Below are 24,953 nucleotides of genomic sequence, written 5' to 3'. Positions count from 1 at the left end.
TAGTCAATCAGCTATGATTTATTGTGCCAGTAAACTCATGGAAATTTCGCGTGTCTTCTGAATTATTATATAAAAGCAATAGACCGTGATTTACGAATTCTTCTCGTGTTCTTCCAACATCCCGCGTGGTTTATCAGCCTATAAACCATAAAAACTTGTGGTCTATTGCTTAAATAAACTTCTGATGTTTCCTGATGATGAAGGCCTTATCCACACTACGCCGGAGAAATTCGAAAACGCAACTTTACTTCCACGGTTAGGGCTACCGTCCACACTAATTTGTCACGAAAACGGAACCTTTCGACAACGCTCTTCAAACAGGACGAATTTGAAAACGACGGTCGGCTTTGCGTTTTCGTTGGAAGGAAAATATTTTGAAAACGGAGCTTTTCGAAAACGATGACATCACGATGGTCATGAGATTTCCCTGACCGAGTTTTCCTCGAACCCAAATCCAAAACTGATGACCGCTGATTGTGGCGTTTTTAAATTCCTCCGGCGTAGTGTGGACGGAAAACATTTGATACATTTTCAGAGTGAAACCTCCGTTTTCAGATTTCTCCGACGTAGTGTGGACACTGCCCAAGTGTCATTACGCGAAATGAATAAAAACGACACTTTGCCATGCGAGAAAAAAAGCGGGTCTCTTAAAAGAATCATGCCTTTGACATAACAACAAGAGACCCTTTTAACGAGTTGTCAAAAGTATCGAGCGGATTGTCGCAATTAAAATGACGTAATTTTACACATTGAATCAACAAACACCTAGCGTATTTGGTCAACTGATCTTTAGAGTCGCGAATGAAGAAATATTGTGGACAACACCTGGGAACTTAACCCGTAATTCTGCTTCCGGCTTGAAATGTTCAGAACCTAATCCCCCCTTTGATGATCGGTCAACTGTCATTTAAGGCAGACCAAGCAGAAACGTTTAAAGATATCTATTCAATAACTTCTCGCTTTTCTCAGGTTAGTCAGTGGTTTTCTTCTATAAGTAAGAATTTAATCAATTATTCTTTTTGCTTGCTGGACGTAGTTGAAAACGACGCCACTCTTGACATATTTTCCACTGCTGACAAGGCTTTGTTTTGTTATGTACGTTGGTGTTTAGTCCTGGAAAATTAGATTTAAATTTCAAACGCTCGAGTGACCTTATACCATCTGGTCACCTGCTGTCAAAACGCTTGTTAAACCTGCAGCGAGAAAATAGCGAATTCCTATATATTTTCGATGCAATATCGTTCTAAAAAAGTAGTCAAAGAACACTGAAATATCTAAAGCATGTAACAGAACTGCAACTGTGAAAAATTTTATATTATGTCAACATAACTTTCAAGGAATAAAAACAACCACATGCAAGACGTACCGTGAATACAAATATAATTGTTAAAATGCAAATAAATACGTGCAAAAAGGAAAACTGAAATTATCTTTGTTTAAATAACCCTTCGTAAAGTTTTGGAAACCACGTTCTTTGTTTGAAAGTTTCTTTGGGTATTTGTATAGGCCAAAGTTTCCAAATACCCGTCTTTTTGCTAACGGTAAACTTGGGAAATCTAACCACTCAAAGAATTTAGCTAATAGCGCGTTTTGAATAGAGTCAACATCTTCAAGAAGACATGTAATATATCAGTTTTATTCATTCAACTTTACATCTTTTGATTTCTAGTTTCATTTGCCAGATTGCGGTAGTCAGGAAGGTGTAGGTCTCAGCATTCAGTAATCGGGTTACCGGTTCTTTAGCCCCCAAGTCGATTAGCCCATAGCCGGTTAAATAAAGAACGACAAACAGACAGTGTTTTTGACTTCTAGTTGGGGGCTAAATGATTGAGGAACTAATCGGCTCCGGGCCTAAAACGAACGGTTACCTAGTAATCGTTTCTCAGTAGGTCAGTGCCCGTTCTGTGCACACTAGCGACATAACAACATTATGACATCACGACATAGTCGCTCATATCGGTAATGTGAACATCGACATAAAGACATATATAAGGATAGGTGAAGAGATGACTTAAAAAAATGCACGAAGAAACACTTATTGCAATTGCAATAATTCTGTTTCTTTTCTTCGACGACGGAAAACAAAAGGAAAAATTGCTAGAAGAAAAGAGTGGATGCACCTGATCTTTCAACAAGAAGCTAGGAGAACACAAAGCCAGTGCCACAACCTCATTAAAAGGTTTCGTTTGGGTAATGAGAATATTATTTCAGGTAAACGAAATTAACGTTCCTGACCACACTTGACAGTCGCCGCCATTTTGAAAATAGTGCTAGTGGCAGTCTGGGTTCTACAATTCTTGCGTCGCTCTGATTAGTTCTTTGTTATGTTGCTATGTCGATGATGTTCACACTTGCTTTAACAGAAACATAACGCCATAACGACATAGACGTAACGACATAAGGAAAAGTTCAATTTTTCCCCTATGTCGTTATGTTGCTATTATGATGTTCACCCTGTCAACATAACGACATAAAAGTCCTTCATATGTCGTTATGCTAATGTTGTTATGTCGCTGGTGTGACCTGGGGCTAACAGGTACTGCCATCTTTATATCTGGCCGTGATCTTCCAATGTTTTGTTTTTGGTTTTTTGCAGTTCTCGGAAAATCTCGAGAATGGGAGGGGCTATTTATAAGGACAACGCAGCCATCGAATACGAAGAACGCAATATCTACTTGAACTCTATCCGAACACTTGGCAGGTAACTGTATAGAAATTATCACACGGCGGCGCGAAGATATTAATTTTATTTTCGAGTGGTAAAAACAGTAGGCCATTTCCAATTGACTTTTGCCCAAGAGATTATGCTTGCTTTTGCCTCATTGTCAAAACGAGTCTTCCTGCGAAAGCATGCAATGACATATTTAAATGTTTCACCTGCACTTTCATTTTCATATCAAACAAACTCATTTTCAATTGAAACGTTTTGCACGAGTACTTGCTCTGGAGAAGAGGCAAACGGCAACACGGAAGACGGAGGTCTATAAACAAAACAGTTACCCCGGGAATCAAGGAGAGCGGACTGCCATTTGTCTCAGTCGCTTTTCGTTTTTTGTCGCTCCTTGTCGCTTGAGGTTAAACTTTAGAATCTGTAAGGGGCTAAAATTCTAGCCTCCGGAGCCAAGCGTTCTCATAATTTTTAGGAAATCGTCGATATTAGAAGAAAGGCGAAAAGCGCAGGTCGCTCTGCATTCTACATATAGAATTTCCTCAGTGAAATAGAGCGGTTTTCAAATGAGTGTTTTAAAACCAAAACCGGATCAGTTACTTACCAATTATACCGTTCAGCCAATCACAAACTGTGGTATAACAGTATAACCAAAACCAAAGTAATGGCCTGATTAATTTCTACCCTCAACTGAAAACTGCACTAAGCCAAATGAGCATAACTTATTACAATACAGTGGGCCTTGGACTCTCCCTTTTTCTATAGAGAAATATAAGGCCCGAATGTCCTATAGGTAGGTTAATTATAGTGAGTATTGTACAGTCGAACCTGTGTATAACGGCCACCCTCGGGACTTGAGGAACTGGCCGTTTAATACAGGTGGGCGCTAATACACAATACAATACCGCATAAAATGACCTGTCACCCGGTCAAGGGTGGCCTCTTACTACGGGTAAAAATGACAAAGAAAGACAAACATAGGACTGCTACAGGGTGGCCGCGGCTGCTTAATAAAGGTGGCCGCCTAATACAGGTAACAAATGCAGCGTTTGCACGAGCGAAAATTCGCGGCTTTGAAAACCGGCCGCCGCTTAATAGAGGGTGGCCGCTTAATACAGGGCCGTTATATACAGGTTCGACTGTAATAGAACACATAATTACATGACTAATACCGTGAGCAGGCAAGATGAGCCAAATCCTGCGTTCTGATTGGCTATCCGAGGGGCCATTATGGTGTTATCTTGCCCGCTCGGTATTACCCGCTGTGTCCCGCAAGAAAAATTTCCTCGAAAGCCATATAATTTATACTTTATTGACCAACCTTGTTTGGTCAATAACTCATATATAAGGTCAATATTTAAGGTGTCAATTGAATTTCTTTGTACTTCAGACTCGAACCAACGCGGCCAATCACTCTCCACCAAAAGGCGCTTTTCCTATTATGGTTGTCGATCATCTTTCTTTGGGTCACGCTGAAAACCAAGCGTTACATTCTAAAGTGGCGTGACAAGTGGAAAGCTAAGCAGATGGAGGATGAAGAGAAAGATTTGGCCGAGAAAGGTATGAACCTCAACAGGTGCATGATTCACGTAACGGAGAAACCATAAAACTGTGAGTTTCAGATTCAGTTAGTCATTGCGACCTGGGTAATCAGCCCTTAAAAGCCCTGACCAAACGGACTCGCAAGTTGTTGCAAGTAGCTGCAATTTAAACATGCGTAACTTGGGTCTGACTCGCAAGTTTCCTCGCAAGTACACGCAAGTCGCAAAAAAAAAACCTTTTCAAGGCTACCGCCTAAATTCCGCACGGCCAAAACGTAACCATCACAAAAACGAATGGACGTTACTTAACTTGGGTTGACTTGGGCTGGGTGGACAAGCGGTGAAAAACTTGCGTCGATATGCGCGAAAATTTGATCATCACCAGAGTGAGCGCGAGTCATTTCATTTGAACGGAAGTGCACGTAAGGTCTGACCAAAGGGAATCGCAAGTAGACCCAAGTTTTGAACTTGCGTCTCCTTGCGAGTCCTGAATAGGCAAAGATGCTACATCTTTGACGACAACCATTCAGAAAGTGTAAAACCCTAGTATCCTGCACTTAGTTCACTTAGTTAAAAAACCCGCTGCACCAGAACCACTAGCCAGAGGGCAACTCCATAGTCTCTAAGGCTGACGGATGCCAATGAGTTGAACAACCGATATGTTCTTTCGCTTAAGTGCTTTTCAGAAATTATTTTCTTTTCAATCTACTTGAAACACTGATCTCTCATTTCTCTCTAGAGAAGGACAACGTGCTGATATCTGTGTATCCAGTTTCTAAACCGCGTAAGTAACCGCTTATTGATTATAAAAGCAGGCCATAAGGACAAACGAAAACTCTCAACAAGAACCTGGAAGTCTAGGAAGTCACCAAGGAGTGCGGATAATACTAGTGTAGTCCGTAGTTCCGCTTGCAGTGCTTCGGGACGTATAGACTGCAAAACAGCTAATGTATATTTTTTTGCGAACGCGCACAGTCTTTGGACGAAAGCTCTGGAGCGAATGTCAAAAGGGTGAGAATGCTTTCGAAAGAAAAAACAAACAACCATGTTTCAAAAATTCCGGCGAATAAGTGAGCAGAAGGTTTAAACAGGTATCCATGGTTACACGAGATAAAAAGCGAGAAGACGTGTGATCACAGAAAAGTTTCAGAGCCACCTTATCTCTTCAGTTTCCTTCACGGGTTGAGTAACCGATATTTTCCGAAACCGAAGTGTCGAGTATTATTCCTTTGTTAACTGGTTATCTTCTTGCATTTAATTTCTGGTGAAAACTGTTTTTTTTTTTGTTCATTTTAGCGTCCGTGTCGCGATTTGGTCGCGGAGATGCGTCAGAGGAAAGTAAGGGTACTAGAGGACTGTTTGAGAAACTTCTTGAAAGCGACCCGGACCAACCATCATTTGAAGAGTTTTTAACCAAAGCTGTCGTCTTTGGCACAATAATGCTTTATTTCTGGTTATGTGATTATCAACATATATGGTAAGCATCTCGTTGTATGCAACGCAAACACTATCTCATGTTAATCTGCTTCATCATATGCAGTGGTTAACTCACTATAAGTGATGCTTCTGTCATTATGAGGTGATTCCCCCCATTACAGCCCTGTAATTAACTATTTCAGTATTAACCTCGAACGGTCGGTCTTCGCGTGAAAATCTCAAATCTCAACATTACCTTATTGACCTCGCTATCGCTCAGTGAATACGGCATGGTCTCGGCTGAGATTTTCCCGTAAAGACTGTAAAGACCTCACTCTCGCTTAATAAGTAGTTAGTACTCTCAATCTTCTGTATGAAATCATTAAAATTTTTCACCTTAAGCCCGGTCTCAAAACATTTCATGACCCAGTAATTTTGTATATGAATGAAATCTCCATAAATTTAAGGCAAACTGCAGCAGTTTATTGCTTAGCCTTTTTTGAGGCATTACTGGTATTAAAATCTTTAATTTATACATTTGTTACAGGCCCAAGACGCATAAGCAGTACTCCAGAGACATCTTTGTTTTTTTGTTTGTTCTTCTGGTTATCGTGGCCTTTGTTTACACTATTCGTAAAACACCTGAGAAACTCGTCAACAGAGATCAGACTGAAGAGTGGAAAGGCTGGATGCAGGTCAGTATAATAAAACCAAAAAAATCTAACCTTCTGTGTTTTCGAAACGGGATGTTGCGTTCAGGGCGCAATTCAACCTCGATCCCAGGTTCTCTCTCCTTCGCCTCCCTTGTTGAAATCAAAGTGCCCTATGAGCAAACCGGTAGATTTAACACACAAACAAGTTTCCATGTTTAGTGCAACAATCGCAGTCACGTAATACCTTGACCTAGAAATGTAAAATGATATATACGTCTGCAATACAGTGCTTTCAAGAGCTTTATCTACGTGTCAGCAGAAGTACCCCAAAAGCTTTACGGACGACAAATGGACAGTCATTTGCATATCATTTGCATAATCTGATCGACCACTACAGCCCGTAGCTTGCCTATGCAATTCACGGGTTAAAAAGGAGGCAAAAGAGTCTAGGATCGAGGTCGTAGGCAGTTGTCTACAGAACGCACGACACATTACACACAATGCCGAGTTTTTAACATTGGATGAAGGTAGTAAAAGAAACAGTCAAATAAAAAGCAGGTTGATCCTCTTGAGGCCTTAGGTACCACTTGGCACGAAGTGGACAGGTAACAGGGTGACAGGTAATTATCTTGAAAAACTTTCTAAACGCCGCTAATGTTAGTTATGTTTGTCTACATGTAAATTCAAAATGCGTTAAGTTACGCATGGAAAATTGTGTCAAAATAAAACAGCTTTACGGTTAAGCAAAGACCACTTTTTCCGTGTTTACACAGCCTCATCTAAACACGAGGGGTGGGGGGGGGGGGTGGGGGTTCGGAGAATTGGAGACAGTTATGCAAACCCGAGACGCAACCAAGGGTTTGCCTAACTTTCGAGAATCCTCGCTGTAAATACGGAAAAACTACTTTATTGCTTTTATAAAATATTTCTCAAGAATACGCACGAATTTAATCGCGAAACTATCGACCAGTGAAAGCACGCGTAGTATCTCAGTTATTCTAGAACACAACAACGCACTGATCACCTTGCCGGTCCCGTTCCAGAAGCCTCCTTTTTGTACTTTTTTTTGCTTGTACTTCATGCTGGTTGAAACGAAATTTCCTTTCCATTCGCGCGATTCGGTGGACACTTGACATATCTGTGCACGTTTTGTTGGTGACTAAAGAATGAAGGTGCTTCACATTAAAGGAGCTACTTCACAGTTTAAGCATCTTGAAAACGTAAGCATAAATTTTCCAATTTTGTCGTTTCAAATCCGTGTCGATCTTTCTCATCCCAAGCCATCCTTTCTTTATGGTTTAATATCATCTCTTTAGTAATTTCCAATCTTAGTAAACTATTATTTTCAGGTTTCCGTCAATTTAGAGGTAATTTTGTAAGCGGCCAAATAACTCTAAAAACCGTGACTGAATTCCACTAACAAGAGCCAGAGTATTCAGCATGTTCACACTGTATAAATGCTAGTCTGGTAGATTGTATGATGAACTTTTGATCTAAATTCACAAAAAAAGAAAAACGCACAAAAACTGTCAAGTTTTCACGGTTGGCCTGTCCTCAGTGTAATTGTACTTGTTATCATAAATTTTCTTTAATCGATTCTGGAAATATTTTTGATTCTGTCTTCACTGACTATTTGTAGGTGCAGTTTGTGTGGTATCATTATTTTGATGCTCAAGAAGTGTTCAATTCCATCAGATGCTATATTGCTGCCTATGTATGGATGACGGGATTTGGTATGAAATAGAATGGTTGAACTATGAAATCTAAAACATTCTTGTTACACGATACAAAACGCATTCGCGAGCTAGGCTGTAGTCTGGGAAAGTCTTTCTCACTCTTAGGTCCCGTACACACTGATGCATTTTCGTTGCTGCTCTTTTTGCCGACCAGACTGACACGTTCGAGCACGTTCGTTATCATCATCAAAAACGCAAACGTTTGAGATGTTGTTCAGACTGAACGCATTTGGAAACAAAGACTCACCGTAAATATATGGATGATAGACAAAAACGCATCGACGAAAACGCACTATTATTTTTTAATTAGTTTACCTTGCTAAACTACTGTTGTGAGCTCTGCAAAACAACAAAAGCAAGGAAAGAACGAAATAAAATGAAATTCGCTTGGTAAGCTGCTGATAATCTCGTACCTAGTTATCACTCTGTTACACGATTCAGTTTCTCTGTCGCAGCACAAATGCCGCCTTTCTTGAATTGGCAAATCTCTCTTTAAAGCAGTCGAAGAGTTTCCGATATTTTTCATCCAATTAAAACGTACTGCAAACACTCGAAAGTACTCCAACATTTGCCACGCCATAACACATGAAGAAAACGTCAAGTTGCTTAGTAACCTCAAAACGAAACCTGCGAAGTCAGCCATATCCAACCAAGATTCCAGGCTCTCTCTCCTTCTCATCCCTTGTCATTTTCCTCCTCAACGTTGAGGGATGAAAAGGAGAGGCCCTGGAACCGAGATTGAGTCATATCTGAACCGGATGTTTGTTTCCAGTTCCTCGACCCTCGATAATAAGTTTTAATGTGCTATATTATTACTAACATACTTGTGTTTTATTTTTATCGTCAGGTAATTTTTCCTATTTCTGGATAAAGAAAGATTATTCACTGTTCCGCTTGTTAAGGATGATGTTTCGCCTCAACTTTTTGGTCGTCATGGTGATGGCAGTGACCAATCACGAGTTTGTTCGGTATTACGTATGCGCTATGCACACATACTGGTTCATTACAGTTTACGCCATGATGTCGGTGTTCAAGAGATACAATGATGTAAGTTTGATGATCAGTGTTATTTCGAAATTAATGTCATAGTTAGCCGTGGTTTAAAGGCTTGTGATGACGTTCCCGAATGCAGAACGAAGCGAGCGCAGTCTGAGGAGGAAGATCTCGGCCTCTCGTGGTCCCCAGGTCATGTTCGCCTCGCTCCGCCCACCGAGTTCTCTTCGCTTTTAAAAGCTGCGCTTTCGCATTTTACCCCAGCAGGGTCCTGTTCACAGCTTAAGGTTTGAATGACAGAGGCCATTACGCCGTATGTAGCGAGTTAGCGCAGCTGATGTTTTTGAGCGTTAGCCCTTTCTTTAACAAAGTGCAGCCGTCTGTTTTGCAAAATGCGGACCACTCAAGGAACCAATCAAAATGCTCCTTTTATCGTGGACAAATTTCTTAATAAAATAAAAGTCCGAAGTTGTGTTGCTCTACAGTTTCGCTTACGAGGCTATACGTACTTGCTTTTGAGGCAAAAGGCCATTTTACAGTTGTGTGCTTAGTTACCTGGCCTATGAATGCCACCGAGGCAGGAGGTGACCTTGCTTTGATACAGACCTCTCTGCTTGTTTCATGCAAATGCAAACTAGTTAGCATAAGAACAACTTGATTTACACAACAAAAACAGTGAGGTCTTTGTCAAAACAACGTCACATCCAGCCTCGCTGCCATTCAAAGGCCAGGTCACTGAACAGACAACTGTAAAATGGTCTCTTCAACATGAATTCTACAGTTGCATTGTTATGTTCAATTCTGATAATCCTTTCACGGAGTTATCAATTAAAATCATTTGTTATTTCAAAGTTGACAACAGATTCCGCGTCAGTGCTGTCCCAACACTTGAACAGTAATACAAAGCAATTCCTTTGTTTTACAGAATCGTTACGTCATGGCAGCGAAGTTTGTAATCTATCTGGTGATCAACACGTTAATATTTGATATTCCTGGTGCTTCATACAAAGTGTTCTGGCCTTTCCAGTTTATATTAAACGTCAAAGGAAACTTGAGATATTGGGTGTACCGTTCCACGTAAGTAACTCCTACATTACATTACCGCCGTAATGTTGCTCGGCTTACTTCTAAACATATATCAGTTCATTTTTCCAACAATTAACAACTATTGCATTCAGGGTGCAAAGAAAACGTCCTTCGACTTAGTTGTAACTATGTAACTATGCTGTACTGGCGCAAAAGACATTCTCACTAGCCCCCAAAAATTTCATCTCTCATAGTACTTCAGTCTGTAACTGAGTTTTCTCCAACGTTTTCCAAAGAAAATTCACTTGCCCAAGACAGATTCCGACCGCAAAACCACGAAATTGCGCTAATCCCGGGCTATCGGACATGACTTTCTTTGCACGCTGGGTGAACGAGAGTTGAAACAATATCCGCGCTTGATTGTCCTCAAACAAATTTTATATTCATGACTGCGTCCAACTGCGACTCTTCCCAGCTTCAATCAAAAATCGCCGTGCATTATTCTGAAGATGTTTAACTGGATTATTTCAAGGAATAGAGAAGAGTAAAACACAAACGGGGCGCAGAGTTGGGCGAGATTGAGGCGAAAACGAATTTCATCTTAGTACTGGCTTCCTGGCAGATGCTATCAGTGTAGTTATGTTGTCCACACTCAGTGAGGGATGGATCATTCGTTTTTGAGGGGGGGGGGGGCGGGGGCTAGGCAATTTCAAAAAAATAATTCCTGCACAGCAAAAAAAGTGCAAGGGAAGCCATGGAAAAAAAATTGAGCAAGTGCTTTCTTCTATCCAGGTCCTGTTATTTTGAAGTGAAAAAAAAATTTCACAACCTTTTACCCACCAAAAAAATAATTCACTCCCCAGAAAATTGCTCCCCCCCCCTCCCCCCAAAATTGTTCCCCTCCCTTGCTCAATAAAAGTAATGGTCCTTCCCTAATCGTTTCTCTTTTCTTCCAGGCTCGACCACTGCGTTACATGGGTGGGTATGCTGTGTGCATATAACTACCCGTACATCGAGAAGTTTCTTCTCTACTTAGACAAAAAGCACGAAAATCGGCGCGCGGAGCAAGTGGCCCTGCTTCTAAAAATCTGGATCACCGTAGCCTTGTTTGGTGTGTTAGTGATCTGGTTTCATTTCATCTTGATGCAAGAGAGGCAATTTTACATGGTCATACATCCGTTCACCTCTTGGATTGTCATCCTCATTTATCTCTGGTTCAGGAACATGCATCCTGTTCTCCGTTCTCATTATCTTGGCCTCTTCAGCTGGCTTGGAAAAATCACCCTGGAGACTTACCTTTCTCAAATTCACATCTACATGATTGGCGACGCACAGAAGATCCTGATCTACATACCAAGATATCCCATGTTGAACTTCATGTTAGCCTCCGTGATCTATGTCGCTGTCTCGTACGTGCTCTTTTACCAGACGCTGTTTTTTAACACCTATGTTTTTCCTAAGAACATGGGGATTATTTGTAAGAATCTCATCGTGGGTTCAGTATGGTTAGGACTCTGTTATTCGATCTCTTTTTTACTCAACCTTGCGGGAATCTGGTAAATTCTCATCTGCATTCCTTGCTTTCCTTGCTTTTACACGTTTTCCTAACATAAGCTTATTTATAAAATATAAAAGGGTAAAAAGTATAAAGAATTTTCTAAAAAACGAACGCTTTCGCTTTTTTTAAGGGTGAAGGCATCATTTGTATTTGCAAATACAGCATGAATGAACTTTGTCCAAGTGTCGGAATATTTAGGTTAACTAACTAATTGTGGACGCTCAAAAAATGAATAGATAAATGAATAAGAGATATACATTTGTACACAATTTGTGCGGCGCGCTGTCTAATTAAAACTTTTGGATTAGCTACCGAAAATTTAGCTCTAAGAAGGGTTCCAAGCTCTCGATCAGAAGGACGTTTTTTACATCACTGGATCTCCTAAATATAAGCTGTTAAAAAATAGAAGAAAAAAAAAAAAGAAAAAAAAGTATAGAAATATAGAGTAATGTAAGTAGAGTAACTGAATGTAATGTAAGTTTAGTCCTGTGCGAATGTTTTCTCTTTAAACAAATGTTCATTTAATTGAAAAATGAAATAAAATAAAATAAAATAAAGCTGTGTAACTACGTTTGTTGCGTTTTAGAGTCACAACCATAATTAACAAGTCGCGTGACCAGAGCAGAAATATCTTCTAAACAAGCAGCTTAATCACATTTTTTTTAACCTTGGAGACAGATTAAAGAATGCTCTTATACATAACGCAAGATATCCTTAGGGATGTTTTTGCCTATTATCCACGGTTAGGGGTTGATACTCGTTACGAACCCACAAATAAGAGCGATTTTTCAAAACCAGGCATGTCAATTGTACCTCTTAGCGTCTTAACAGCTTGCAACGAAGGAACATTTCAAACCACAACATCCTTAGCCAGGATGCTGGCTAAGGCTTGTTCCAGGGCGCTATTTAAGACAGACCAGACGAGCAGGGTTCTTTTGAAACTAATCACAAAACAAGACCATTTCTGTTTTCCCTGTTTTTATTGGTTCTAGCAAATTCCACCCCGCTGTGATTGGTTATTGCTAGGATACGCCCTTTTTGATTGGTTCTTGCTAGGTTCTGCCCCCTGTTTTGACTGGTTCTTGATAAGTTCTGTCGCCCGTTTTAATTGGTTCTTGCTACGTTCCCCTTGATTTCACAAAAAACACTTCTATGCAACACTCTCGAGCATCAATATTTCACATCATTACCCGCATCTTCACAAAGTAGTCTTATTTCCAAACACGGGTTAAATCACACAGAGTTCACTCGCCAACATTACCGCGCAATAACTCGCACAATTAATTCCCCTAAAGTTAACAATGTCCTTTTGCGTTTTCATGAATTAAAGCTAAACGTTCGTTTATAAATCCCCACACCACTTCGTTTATTTTCTCTTTCATTTTGGTAGCAAATTTTATCTACAATAGTTTCAGTAGCGACAATTTTCATCTAAAACGGTTATGTATAGAAGTATTTGCTCACAGCAGACATATGATTGCAGCTTCTTTCTTTTAATTGACTGAAACAATTGAAGCAGACTTCCACTTGATATCTCATTTCTTTTATCTTGTAGTTGCGGTGTTCTATAAAGAATTCAAATAACACGTGATTTTAAACTCTGACCAATCAGAAAGATGTCATCTCAGCCAATCACGTGCTAAAATTAAAAACATTCTTGATTAGTCACTTGTGCTTGTCACAGATGAAATATCTTTTCAAATTGTCAAAAGTTTACATTATCGCCATGAAGAATAACTTTCTTATCAGATAGTTTAAGGACATCTGTTACATGGAGGCGACAAAACCTTATCTTAACCATTTCTTTATTAAAACATTACCTTTATATTGGCTTTAATTTAGCTGAAAATATTATATTATTAGTTGTTTTATTAAATACCATTTCCAGAAACATTTTAGTTCTTAAATATCACTAAATATCGAAGAGCAGAGCACAACTTCAAGTAAAATGCAAAATTACCGGTTTTAAGATCAGCATAAAATTACTTGCATGCTTAACATTGACGAAATGTTTGGTTTGGTTTCACTAATATGAAGACATGTTTTGACATGCTATGTTGTGGAATGAAAACCACTTCAACAAGTAAAAAAGAATACCTCAAGAACCACTGTCAACAAACGCTACGCTTTTAACTTAACCCTGTCACGTGGCCAAATAAATCACAAAATAATAATACTGGGATGAAGTGGATGTCAGAAGTCAAATAGCTTTATGAGATTTGTAAGATCGCCAATGACTCTTTCCGCAGCTATTTTCTCTGATTGGCAAGGCAATGTGACAGGGTATTCCTAGGAAGTTGAATGAATCACTTCTACATTATGGTTTATGTATGGAGCTTAGAAAAAGTGTGCATTCAGGCCAACGTGGCGTACACTGTTATCCCAAGTAGTCTGAGAGTAATACAATGACCTGGTCAGCACACAAGCTGGCACACTCAACCCAGAGTACAACTCAATAACCATGAGGCCACTAGATCTTCTACACTATGGTATGGTACAATGCACCAGTAGTGCTCTTCGTTTGAACACCTAAGAACTCAGAATTACCATGGGCTACTGGTTCATGAAACAATAAATAAATGTGATCCTTTGTTAATAGTTCACAAATTAAATAACCTCATTTAAATACAACCCACACCAAGAACACCTGAATTCACGCAATCATTATTAATCCTCTTGAAATAATCTTTCTATCATAAACTCAAACAGCTGTCGTATGCATGCATGACACAACACCATAATACAGGACCCACTTTCTGAGCATGCAAAAACAATTACTGCTTATGACCATGAAAATATTTTTAACCCATTCTTGTCAATGCTGCTTTCACCTCACTTGAAAATATAACTTCTTAACCTTTGTAAAAATACATTTAAGTGACAACACAAACATGAATCAGGTAGTTAAGGAGGGTTTTGTTGTGAATCTCCTTTCACACAATCTGTCATTATGGGGCACCTTAGTACTCCAGAAAAGTAGTCCTTCTCGGCAGAATGGTTGACAGTCCACAGAACTACACTCACTCCCTTGTCTTGCCATTCTTTTAAGTAGTCTCTGAAGAGGAAAAGAGTAAACTGCTTCAAAAGAGGAAAGCATCTATACCACTTCTAGCTACCTACTATGTCTGCCATAAGAAGAGTTGAAAGTAATAGTTTACAAAGCTGATGTAAGCTTTACTCATACTCGGGCCAACCTTCCATTATGTAAGTTGCTGTGGGATGAAGCATTCAGGAGCATTGCAGCTACGTCTCCCAGAATGATCCCAGGGGTTTTATTAAGGGCGGAGCACCGAGCAAAATGACCAGCTGTGAGGACGATTTTGCCCGCCTGGTTAGACCACCTTGAGGAAAATTTTTCTTATAACAAAGTTCAGTTCAAAAAGTTTTGCCTGCCTGTGACAACAAGTTGTCCTCCTGGTGAGAACCAGGTGAAAACCCTGAATGGGATGCTAACCCACCACAGGGTGCTCCTCAGTATTCTGTCAGGTTTCCCTAACAGATCACTGGTACCCACTTTTAAAACACCTGACACTGGTTGTTAAAAGGACAGATAAAAAGTTCATCCATTAGGTAAATCACTTTCCAGTGATACTATCCGGTGTCTAAGGTATCTTTTTCTGTCAACATTTATCCACTGTAGAGTGATTTGTCTGGTTAATAGCATACCAGTAATCCATCTTTTGAAAAATTTAGCATTGATAAAGAGAGCAAATGCCTTGCCTTAGAACACATCACCTTAAACCTTTGCAGCTCAATCGTAACTTCAACATACTAACTATAATGCCGACACATTTCCCATGTGGATTTGTGCACTGCCTCTTAAATCCTAACCTCCCATCAGGCTCTAATCCTTCAGCACTCCTAAAGGGTAAATAAGTGCGTGGAAGAACTAGGCTGACTGCAGGTTACTAAATCTTAACTAAAGACAGGATGAAGAAAAATACCTTGAAAAATGAGCCGTGTGAGAAAGAAATACAGAAACTCCTAAGAAGTCATACACCCATGAGTGAAGATGCAGTTCCCATATGCTGTCCAACAGAGGAGCTAACAGCTGTTTCCACCACTCTTTGTATCTTGATGGACCAGAATAACTTTCATTGGCTATAAACATTTTCCTCCATGTGAGGGCAGTTAGAATATTTGGATCAGCTCGTCGTACCTGAAAAGGCAGTGTAAGTACCGGGGTATTCAGAACACAGAATTATTCGTAGATTGTTGTTGTCAGATGAATATACCACAAACTCTAATGGTTGTTACCCCTTCAGGAGGGTTAGCTTACCATCTGGTCTTGGTTGTTTACAAAATGGACAATGCTATTCATCTGATAAAATGACTACACAGCTATTTATTTCAACAATTGTGTCATGGAGTCATTAAGTGTATCAGTTTTGCACACCCACCATAGTTTCCTTCGAATATACTAACCACCTTCATAAATAATATACTGTATGGTATCTTCATTTTTTTATCACACAATTAAACTCTCACCTGGAAAATTACATTTGGATAGAATGAGCAAACCATGGCTTTATCATATAGCTGATGTCTAGCAAATAACTCCTTGAGAACCTCTGCCGCCTGGTTAAAAAAAGTTGAAAGAAAATACAAAGTACATTATGACTCAACATCTCTATTAATAAGGTCATTTCAAGTATCCAGATTTGAAGGCTGTTCTAATTGTTTTATAATCTAATACAGCAGCATAGATCTATTGATAAGAATGAGTCAAAAACTAGTAAATATTAAGTTTAAGTTTAATAATACTTCGTCGTGAAAAACAAAAAGTACATGACTGGAGAATAATTGGGGGAAACTAAATTCCCATACAAAGAATATTCTCCAATATTAAACATTCTAAAAAAAATTAAGAAATAAAATTTAAAATTTAAGTGCGGCCCAAAACTAGCCTAAATGTAGCAAAGACTAGTAAAGAATGGTAATTTCATTTCATGCCTGTCCTCAATATTGCATTCCTGAATTGATTGGACAGCTTCAATATTAAACTGCAATTTGTGTATATGAGCATTACCATATTTTCTCGATTAAACATCCCCAGCGTTTATCTTAAACTTGACTTGCCGATAGGGCATTTATTGACTCTTGCAGTTTATTCAAACCTGGAGTTTATTAGAGTTTTTATTCTTTATTTTTAGAGCTTTAAAATATCTTATAATTATACCTAAAGCTTACTATAACTCGAAGATAAATTCCTTGTTAAGAGGGTCTTATTTCTTTAATTTACGAATCTATGAGGGAGACCTGGTGTTTAATCGAGAAATACAGTAAGCCAAAACTGAGTAAACTGCCTTTTATATGAGATGTCTGTACAGAGAAGGTTTGACAGGAATAAATATTCTTGTGCACTGCAGTACAAGAGAGTCTAAAGTCAACTGTTTGTGAATGAGTAAATATCTGTTTTTGTAACTTACTCTCCCAGATTGTGTTGCTGCTTTGACATCTATGTACATCTGCAAACCAAGGCTGATGCAGAGATCAACCACCTCTTCAAGGCAAGGGATGCGCTCATTTGGAAACCTCTCCCTGTAAAATAATAACCACTGAATGTGAACTTATTGGTCAGTACTTGTGAAAATGTAATTATAATCATTGCAAAAGTGAGGACACTTAAGGCTTGAGATATGACTAGCTGATGGCTGCTGTGGAAATCATTAACCAGTCACACAGCTTTAGTATGCTTACTAACAAACATTCAAGTATGAACAAAAGAGCATTTATTTTTAGAAGAGGAATACGACAAAACACTTTACAACTGGCCCCATAGGAATTAGAGAGTTTTGTTTCCCAGAGACACTCAATGTTCAATCACTCAATGGAACCCTAGCCTGTGAACACAGATGGATGGTGTGGTCTGAAACAAAAGCCTAGACTGCTGGCAGTCTGTTTTTCTCTCCAAATTCAGCAGGGGCTATGAGGAATGACGCTTTAGCGTAAAGGAGAATGGGACGAGACATGGGCATGGCACACAGGAGAAGAAAAACAGACTGCAGACTCTTCTCATGTTTTTGAGGACATACACACTTGTCAAAAATAATCTAACTAACCAATTACCTAATTAAAATCAACTAGCTTTCCGCAGGAGTAACATGAACCGATTGCTCAAACTTTAGCGTTATGTTTACAAAATACCAACAGCTGGGCCCCGCATCACAATATAGAATGCAAGTAAGCAACATTTTAATGGTAAATCTCATATTTTTTCCTTCAAAAGCAAATACTTGCAGACTTAAAAAAAATATCTTACAATAGAAATGAGCCTCAAAAATGCATTTAATAAACACATGGCAAATTACAGAGGTGTCAAACTCGATGAAGCAACATGCAGATAACAGTAGAAATCAAGCAGACCTATGACCTCTAAAAATTTTGCCATAGCATGGTCTTTATACAACATGAAGTGCCCTTCATAAACACGAGTGGAGCCACAAAAAGGTCAAGTGACCAAAGAGATAATAGCAAATGTACAAATGTCATGAACCGTAGGAGTCATGTAAGCTAGTCAACCCAATTTTACTTTGATAATCAGGATGATCCGCTATTGCATTGTTCGAGACTCTTTGTTATGCTTTGCGCGAAACTTATGATGCTTTATTTTCCCTTCTGTCAACTATCTGTCATCGGGCACATATTGACCAATCAGGTACTCCGTTGTTGGGCGGACGGAGGGTTTAAAAAGTTAAAAAGAGTCTGCAGACAGTTTTTTCTTGTCTTGCCTTCTTCCCCTCTCGGCCACCGCCATACTGTGCTTTTGCGTTTGTGATGACTAAACACCTGTCTCAGTGACCCTAAGAGAAAAAACCGGCTGCCAGCAGACTACCAAAAGCCAGAAATAATAATAATAATAATAATAATAATAATAATAATAATAATAATAATAAAATAATAATTTAATTGACCACTCCCCCAATGGGGTTTTTCAGGGCCAATGAAATCAAATGATGAAGCAAATAATGCAAATGAACATAACATGGTTAAAAATCCCAACTGGCGGGAGGCAGACCAGTTGGCTATTTACAAGCATGACCGAGGAGTTGAACTAGGGTCTACCGAGAAACAACTCCAGCTAAGTGGTCAGAGCGGGACTTGAACCCGTGACCTCCGGATTTCAAGTCCGGCACCCTAACCACTTGGCCACGCTACGTCCTTCGCAAATCCATCTGTGTTCGCAGGCTAGTGGAACCTTGGAAGTTGAGGAGAAATGAAACTTGCTATTTCTCTTGCCGCAAGCCATTTACAGTTTTATGTACCATCCAACTGGTCACTGAGATCTTTTGCCACACACTAGGGAAAGTACCATTTAATTATTGGGGGGGTGGGGGGGAGGAAGGTCGGGGAGATAGGCAGTTCACAAAAATCCCTGCACAAGAAAAAGCGAGCAAAAAATGCAAGAGCCATGAAAAAGATACATATTGAACAAATTAAAATAACACTCTAAAAAACCCTGATGATTACAGAAGACCTTACTTTGAAATATTACCCACTCCCCTCCCCCTCCCCCATTCCTATGGGTTCTGAGAAAAGCCAATTTAAGTTAAGAGCCCATTAACCGATCTTTTCGAGACGTTGCTAAGGAAAATTTATTCTCATATAACCTCATCATTTTTAGTTACTTCAGAGTTATTTCATGTGTTTTAACTTTTTCATGATCAGCAACACTACTGATGATGTCATCAGGCCACACCCATGGTCATGTGACTAATACTGAAAAAATGCAAAGGCTCCCAGGCAAATTACTTTATCGGGAGTTTTTTCATTGATTTAATATTTTAATTTAAATCCTCATTACGTTATGTATAGATTTTGTTTCATTTCTAATAGGTCAGATTTTGAGAGAATTGCAAAATGTTAAAAAATTTGTAATTTTCTGAAAAAAGCATGATTTCGAAAAAGGAATGCATAGTTATGTTTCCAATGTTGGCTTTAATCAAAATCCGTCAAAAAAGGCTGGATTTAATGAAAAACCGCGTTTCCTTTAGCATTTAAAGAAACCGGAAGTTCGCCCGATATATATTGGAAGTTATCCTATCAGTGTGTGAGCAATTTACACCACCAACACACTTCGGTAAGATCAGACAAAGCCACACGGAGTTAGTTCTTCTCTTTCTATTGCTCTTGTTTTTCTTTCTCTTATTTTGTCTTTGCTTGTACCTTTTTTACTTTGCATTTTGTGAAACACAAAGAAAAACATCTAAAATGTAAGCGAATTTGGAAGTTATTGAGTTGTTTTTGTTTTCGGCGCTCAGGCTGACGTAAGTAAACGGAAGTGAAATTTCACCTCCTTAGCAACGCGCGCGAGCGCGCGCATAAATCGGTTAATGGGCCCTTAATTAACAGAAGTCTGTATGAGCGACAAGTCACCCTTTTGCTTGATAATGTAAGACGCAATTGGATGTGGCCTATTTTTGGGAACTATAAAGAGTTTCATCTTACCCAAGTGGATGTTTTGCAGAGGCGTTTAGCCGCCTGATCTGCTCGTAAGTGAAGTCACAGACTTTTCCATGTCCATCTGTTGTGCGGTCCACAGTTGAATCATGAATTATTACCGGCACGCCATCTTTAGTGAAGTCCAAGTCAAACTCGACACCCAATGCCCCATTTTCCTTGGCTAATATAAATGCCGCCATCGTGTTTTCTGGTGCCTCTATTCCACAGCCTCTGTGACCTAGGATTATCGGCGAATTTCTCGTCGGAGCGCCGCGTCGAAGAAAACATTTCACTGTGTAAGGTGTAGGACGAGGAAAACGAAGCAAACGGTAGAGGATAAACATCAATATGCCCGAGAAAACAAGAAGAATTGTGATATAAATATGCAACCCATAGGACACAGCCGTAAGCGCCATCTCTACAATCATTACAAACATACTGGGGCCTGGGAAAGAATCGTAGAATATCGTTGCTCATTTCACAGTTCTTCTCCGGTGTTTTGGAAGTTTCCTTCTTTTATGTCTCATTTTGTTGCTTGATTCGTTGGTTTATGAAAATTAATTTATGTGCAAGCATGAACTACGTCAAATATTGGCTAAAATTGCTTTATTGCGGTCTAAACAGAGGCAAACAAAGTTAATATTTAATGCATATTCTATGCCGTTTCCATTTCGTTACCATATATACGAAGCACGAAGCAGAAACCAGAAACCAGAAACCAGAATATTCGTCCCCAGGGCCTTGATTTGCCTGCAAAACATGGCAAACAATGCAAAGATGGCGAACATGGCAGGGGGAAACGAAGAGGTTTACGAGGCTGTACTCAACAGCCACGAATCGACTCCAGACAAGTACTTAGGCAAGAATGCTCGTAGGAAAAGACGCCGGCAACTTCGGCGTCTCCAAGGCGGCCATGAAAGCTATTCTGTGTACATCAGAAGGGTGCTCAAAGAGCTTCATCCCGACATTGGTATCTCAGAAAAAGCCATGAAGATCCTGGACTCATTCGTGCACGGTCTTTACGAACAACTGGCGGTTGAAGCCTCGCGTGTTGCAAGGAGTCACCAGCGAAAGTCACTCACTAGCAGAGATATAGAAACAAGTGTTCGTGTTTTGTTACCAGAAGGACTAGCAAGGCGGGCCATGGACAAAGCAAATCAGGCAGTTGCAAATCTCTCTAATTAACTGCTGCAAGATTTAAAACAGTTGGAAGGCTCTCTTCAGTGTTTCCTAATTTGGTTTCGTTCGACGTTTTCTCAGGAATTCAGTTACCTGCTGTTGTACATTTTGCAAACTCTCCTGGGTAATTTATACCAGACATTTACGCAGTTGAGCTTTATTCCCAACGCATCCTCCTGGGGTCCACCCTAGGGGAAAGTGTATGACCTGGTGTCACCTGTACATTTATTTTTCATGGACACCTCAGGATAAATACACCATATAGATGGAAGAGTGAGGGGGTCAATAAATTGAAAGATAGCTGATGTTGGGTTTAATAAATCACTAGAGTTAAAACAGCACAGTTTATAGATGAGTGATCCATATTGATAGATGGTGGATGTAAAGACAATGTGGGAGACAGTTCCAAGTATATTTGCCATACTGGTTCAAAAGTTAGTAAGGACCGAGTAGTCTGGTGGCATAGATTTTGAACTGCACTATTTTTTATACAAGCGCCAAACTTTGTATGGTGATCTGTATTCCCATACTGATCAGTTCCTAATATTATAAAGTGAAGCTCAATTTTCTGATTCCAGCTACATAGAACCCTGCTTACAGTCAAAGACTGAAAGAGGGTGGCAAAGGGGGGGGGGGGGAGGTACCAATCACGCATCACGCTGAATTTTTCTATTATATCACGCATCAGATAATTTTTTCACCAATTATGTGCCACGTAAAATCAAGTAAGTACATCACCAATTTCACTTTCTCAACCCTAGAAGCATTTATCTTTAAAAGGAGAACTCTGCCGATTCAACCACAGAAATGCATCAGCAAATATTCCAGACATTTTCCCTTGAAAATGACAATTACTAGCCAAAATAAAAGTGGTGACCCGTACGGGTGATTTCACCCATGGTCTCATACACACATCACTTACTTAGTTTTGATATCTGGATGTTATGCCCTGAAATCATACTGCGATAGAGCCCTAACCCTCTTCATTTTTCTGTATGGAAGAAAATGAACTCTTTTTTGTTTGCTTGTTTGATAAATAATTGTCCATTTTTAAAACAAGTGCACTTGCACACAAAACAGCTTAGTACACGAGCTACTCAAGAATTTGCTCTTTGAGACACAAGTAACACTAATGAAGGGGCTATGATGACTATCCCCGAACATCAGACTGTCTTTACGGCATGCATGCGCAGTTTATCATTTGCACACGAGTACAATCCTGCCCAGGTCCTGCCGCATTCTGGCATCAACTACAACCTCCTCCTCTGGGCCTTCTCCTCGACTATTCTCCCTTCCCGCCATTTTGAAAAGTGGAGAAGGCCCTGGGCACGAGGTTGGCATTAACACCGCGCGCATTCCAAAACAAAATAAAAAAAGGCAAGCATAAGTTAACAGATATATTTTTTATGAATTTGTTGAATTCTTCAACCATTTTGTGCTCTCTTCTCTTTACCTATGAGCAAAAGCACATCCACTTCATTTTATTAAAAACACGTCCTTATAAAACGTTGTGCAAGCCGTTTGCGAAGTCATTTAGTCGACGTGTGATCAAGCTATTGCCGTTATTTTTAGATTTTTCCCCTACAGAGCATACATGATATGCAGTACAGTTCTGGTCTCAACTAGACTAAAGGGCATGCAACGACAAAACGGTGTCTAGTGCAGAATCTATTTTGGGGCATTTAAAGGTACTGTTTTTAAACTTTATAAAAAACCGCCACTCTTCGCATCTCTTATAAACCTAACCAAAAATGATCAGTTGTTAGTCCGGTCCGGATTGCAATTCAACCATTCCACTAACAGCTAAGAATAAGTCTCGTATGATCCGTTTTAATCCATAATCAATGTTAATTATATGTAAGTCTCGATCGATGTTGAAGAACTGGCCCTAAAACTTTTTCATGTACTTTACTAAGGCCAACAGCCAGATTTGAAATTTGCGTCTTCGTGCGTCAAAGTCATAGCACCGAGGCTTCACGCTCTTATCCAAACGAGGCAAGACGTCATGAGGTGACCTCACTGTCGGTTGTCATGGAAGTAGCCATAGCAACCGCTCACAGTGAAAACATTTCGCATTCGTGTGGAGGTCTTTCTGTAGCACAGTGCGAAGAGAGCGAGTGTTTCGTGTTTATCAAAATCTTAAATGGAAGAATTAAGTGACGTGTCGAGCAAAAACATTTTAGGTGTTAAAGAGATTGGGAAAATTGACGGAGTGTGCGTTGGAGATCTTCCCTCCGTTATCAAACATGAGCCACTCGACGCTTCTCATGGGGCGCGGATCATGGCCAAAGAGGTGGGTGTTGTCTTTTTAATGTTTTTCAGTATAAGATTAATTTAGCGCCGCATTTACAGAGCAAAGCAGCTATTAGTTATAATGATCGGAAACATATGGGATGAAATGCTTCAAAAGCGCGCAATTCATGAGAAATGAATTTGATACGGATGTATTTGCCTGAAAGTTTTGTTTTTTTCGAAAACATGCCGAATTGAGGACGAGAAAGACATGCCCGCTACCAAAGCCGCTCTACATCAGCTTGAGGTGAAATAATGGTGGAATTGAAGTAACTATCCCATTAACGTATTTGTTCTTTATCCGTTTCGGACGAAACTTTTCAGTTAATGCTTTTACAAGAAGAAAAACGAAAAATTGGGCGCGCGGAAGCTCCCATTACTTATTATGACGCAGATTTGTACATTTTCCGTGAACGTTAACAGATCAACGACTTATTCATCTCAGACATAAAATTTAAAGTTCGTTCAAAGAAAAATTAACTAAATATAAGCGATTCAGTTTTGTTTTTTCTTGTGGTTCTTATCTTTTTATTTCACTGCATTTAAACTTTTGCCATGCTGCGCCCAACCCTCACAAGTTTCAAAGGTTTGAAAAATAAAACTGTATACATCATTTTTCTTCTCCTAGTATAAGCAAGAAAATGAGCGGCTCAAAGAAGAACTTGTCACCCTTGAAGCACTATGTAATGGTGAGTTTCAAAAGATGTATGATGATTTTAATTTTTCGGCGGTGAATATCTGCATACAATTGGAATTCGAACGTTACACAAGTTTCGCGGCAAATCTTTTCAGTTACGACAACTAATCTGATGAGAGATTGCAAGAATAGTGAAAATCATATTTCATCCAATGATTCTTGATTTGTAAACACTTTTTGATTAGTTCCAAAATAAAAGAAGGGGAATTGACTTTGCTGATAAACTGTACTATGAAGAGTTAAGAGTGCAAAACTGTTCTAATCAGCGCTTTTCGTAACCTGTGGACAATCTTTCGCGACGTTTTTTTATTTTAAGTTTTAGACGAGCGCAATTTCTATCTTTGTATTCCATCTATTACAGCTAAGGACAAGGAAATCGCTCATTTTAAAGAAATTGTTTCGGCAAAGGACAAAGAAATTGCTGATCTTAAAGAACAATTATCAGAGTTACAGCAGAATAGACAAGAAAAGGAGGTTGATTTTGCAAAGAAATTGAAGACAGCAGATGAGGAACTGAAGAAACTGAAAGAAAACATCATCCAGGCGAAAGAAAACATTCTTAAAAAGAGAGCAGATGAGGAGAAAATTCCCAAAAAAGAACTACTATTTAATGGTAAGTGGTTTCATATACGTAAAGAAACTGAGCTGTAGGACCGTTTTATGACAAATAAAGTCCACCGGCAATGCTAGCCTGCGAATACAGTCGCGTCAACTGAAACCGGCATCAGCTCGCAGAATATCCGCCTTAATCC

General features: G+C 39.4%; 2 protein-coding genes and 1 pseudogene across 2 annotated transcripts; 2 read left to right on the top strand and 1 right to left on the bottom strand.

Annotated features, from left to right (window-relative positions):
• The first annotated feature begins 1,419 nt into the window (after positions 1 to 1,419).
• LOC145491410 (uncharacterized) lies at positions 1,420 to 12,036 on the top strand. The gene is made up of 9 exons (XM_081470600.1): positions 1,420 to 2,701; positions 4,059 to 4,228; positions 4,949 to 4,993; positions 5,506 to 5,686; positions 6,173 to 6,320; positions 7,918 to 8,011; positions 8,862 to 9,061; positions 9,933 to 10,084; positions 10,990 to 12,036. The coding sequence occupies exons 1-9, from the start codon at positions 2,616 to 2,618 to the stop codon at positions 11,591 to 11,593; spliced, it is 1,680 nt and encodes a 559-aa protein (XP_081326726.1). The 5' UTR covers positions 1,420 to 2,615; the 3' UTR covers positions 11,594 to 12,036.
• Positions 12,037 to 12,481: 445 nt separating this feature from the next.
• Positions 12,482 to 21,148, bottom strand: LOC145491378 (glycerophosphodiester phosphodiesterase 1-like). Its single transcript, XM_081470564.1, has 5 exons — positions 20,040 to 21,148; positions 17,021 to 17,132; positions 16,080 to 16,169; positions 15,536 to 15,750; positions 12,482 to 14,646 (listed from the first exon to the last, which is right to left on the bottom strand). The coding sequence occupies exons 1-5, from the start codon at positions 20,468 to 20,470 to the stop codon at positions 14,496 to 14,498; spliced, it is 999 nt and encodes a 332-aa protein (XP_081326690.1). The 5' UTR covers positions 20,471 to 21,148; the 3' UTR covers positions 12,482 to 14,495.
• On the top strand, positions 20,793 to 21,218 carry LOC145490523 (histone H2B pseudogene; annotated as a pseudogene).
• The last annotated feature ends 3,735 nt before the right edge of the window (positions 21,219 to 24,953 follow it).

This window comes from Orbicella franksi, chromosome 6 (assembly GCF_964199315.1).
Source record: "Orbicella franksi chromosome 6, jaOrbFran1.1, whole genome shotgun sequence".
In the NCBI taxonomy this organism is placed as follows: domain Eukaryota; kingdom Metazoa; phylum Cnidaria; class Anthozoa; order Scleractinia; family Merulinidae; genus Orbicella; species Orbicella franksi.
Note: the sequence above shows the minus strand (reverse complement) of the source record. Positions and strands in the feature narration are given on the sequence as shown.

What these genes read in the sequence shown, in the direction of transcription:
- LOC145491410 (XM_081470600.1), top strand. Translation starts at nt 2,616, where the DNA reads ATGGGAGGGGCTATTTATAAGGACAACGCAGCCATCGAATACGAAGAA. An exon ending in TCTATCCGAACACTTGGCAG is followed by an intron (nt 2,702 to 4,058) that starts GTAACTGTATAG and finishes TTTGTACTTCAG; the next exon opens with ACTCGAACCAACGCGGCCAA. An exon ending in TGTGATTATCAACATATATG is followed by an intron (nt 5,687 to 6,172) that starts GTAAGCATCTCG and finishes CATTTGTTACAG; the next exon opens with GCCCAAGACGCATAAGCAGT.
- LOC145491378 (XM_081470564.1), bottom strand. Translation starts at nt 20,470, where the DNA reads ATGTTTGTAATGATTGTAGAGATGGCGCTTACGGCTGTGTCCTATGGG. An exon ending in TCTGCAAAACATCCACTTGG is followed by an intron (nt 17,133 to 20,039) that starts GTAAGATGAAAC and finishes ATTATTTTACAG; the next exon opens with GGAGAGGTTTCCAAATGAGC. An exon ending in CAGCAACACAATCTGGGAGA is followed by an intron (nt 16,170 to 17,020) that starts GTAAGTTACAAA and finishes TTTTTTAACCAG; the next exon opens with GCGGCAGAGGTTCTCAAGGA.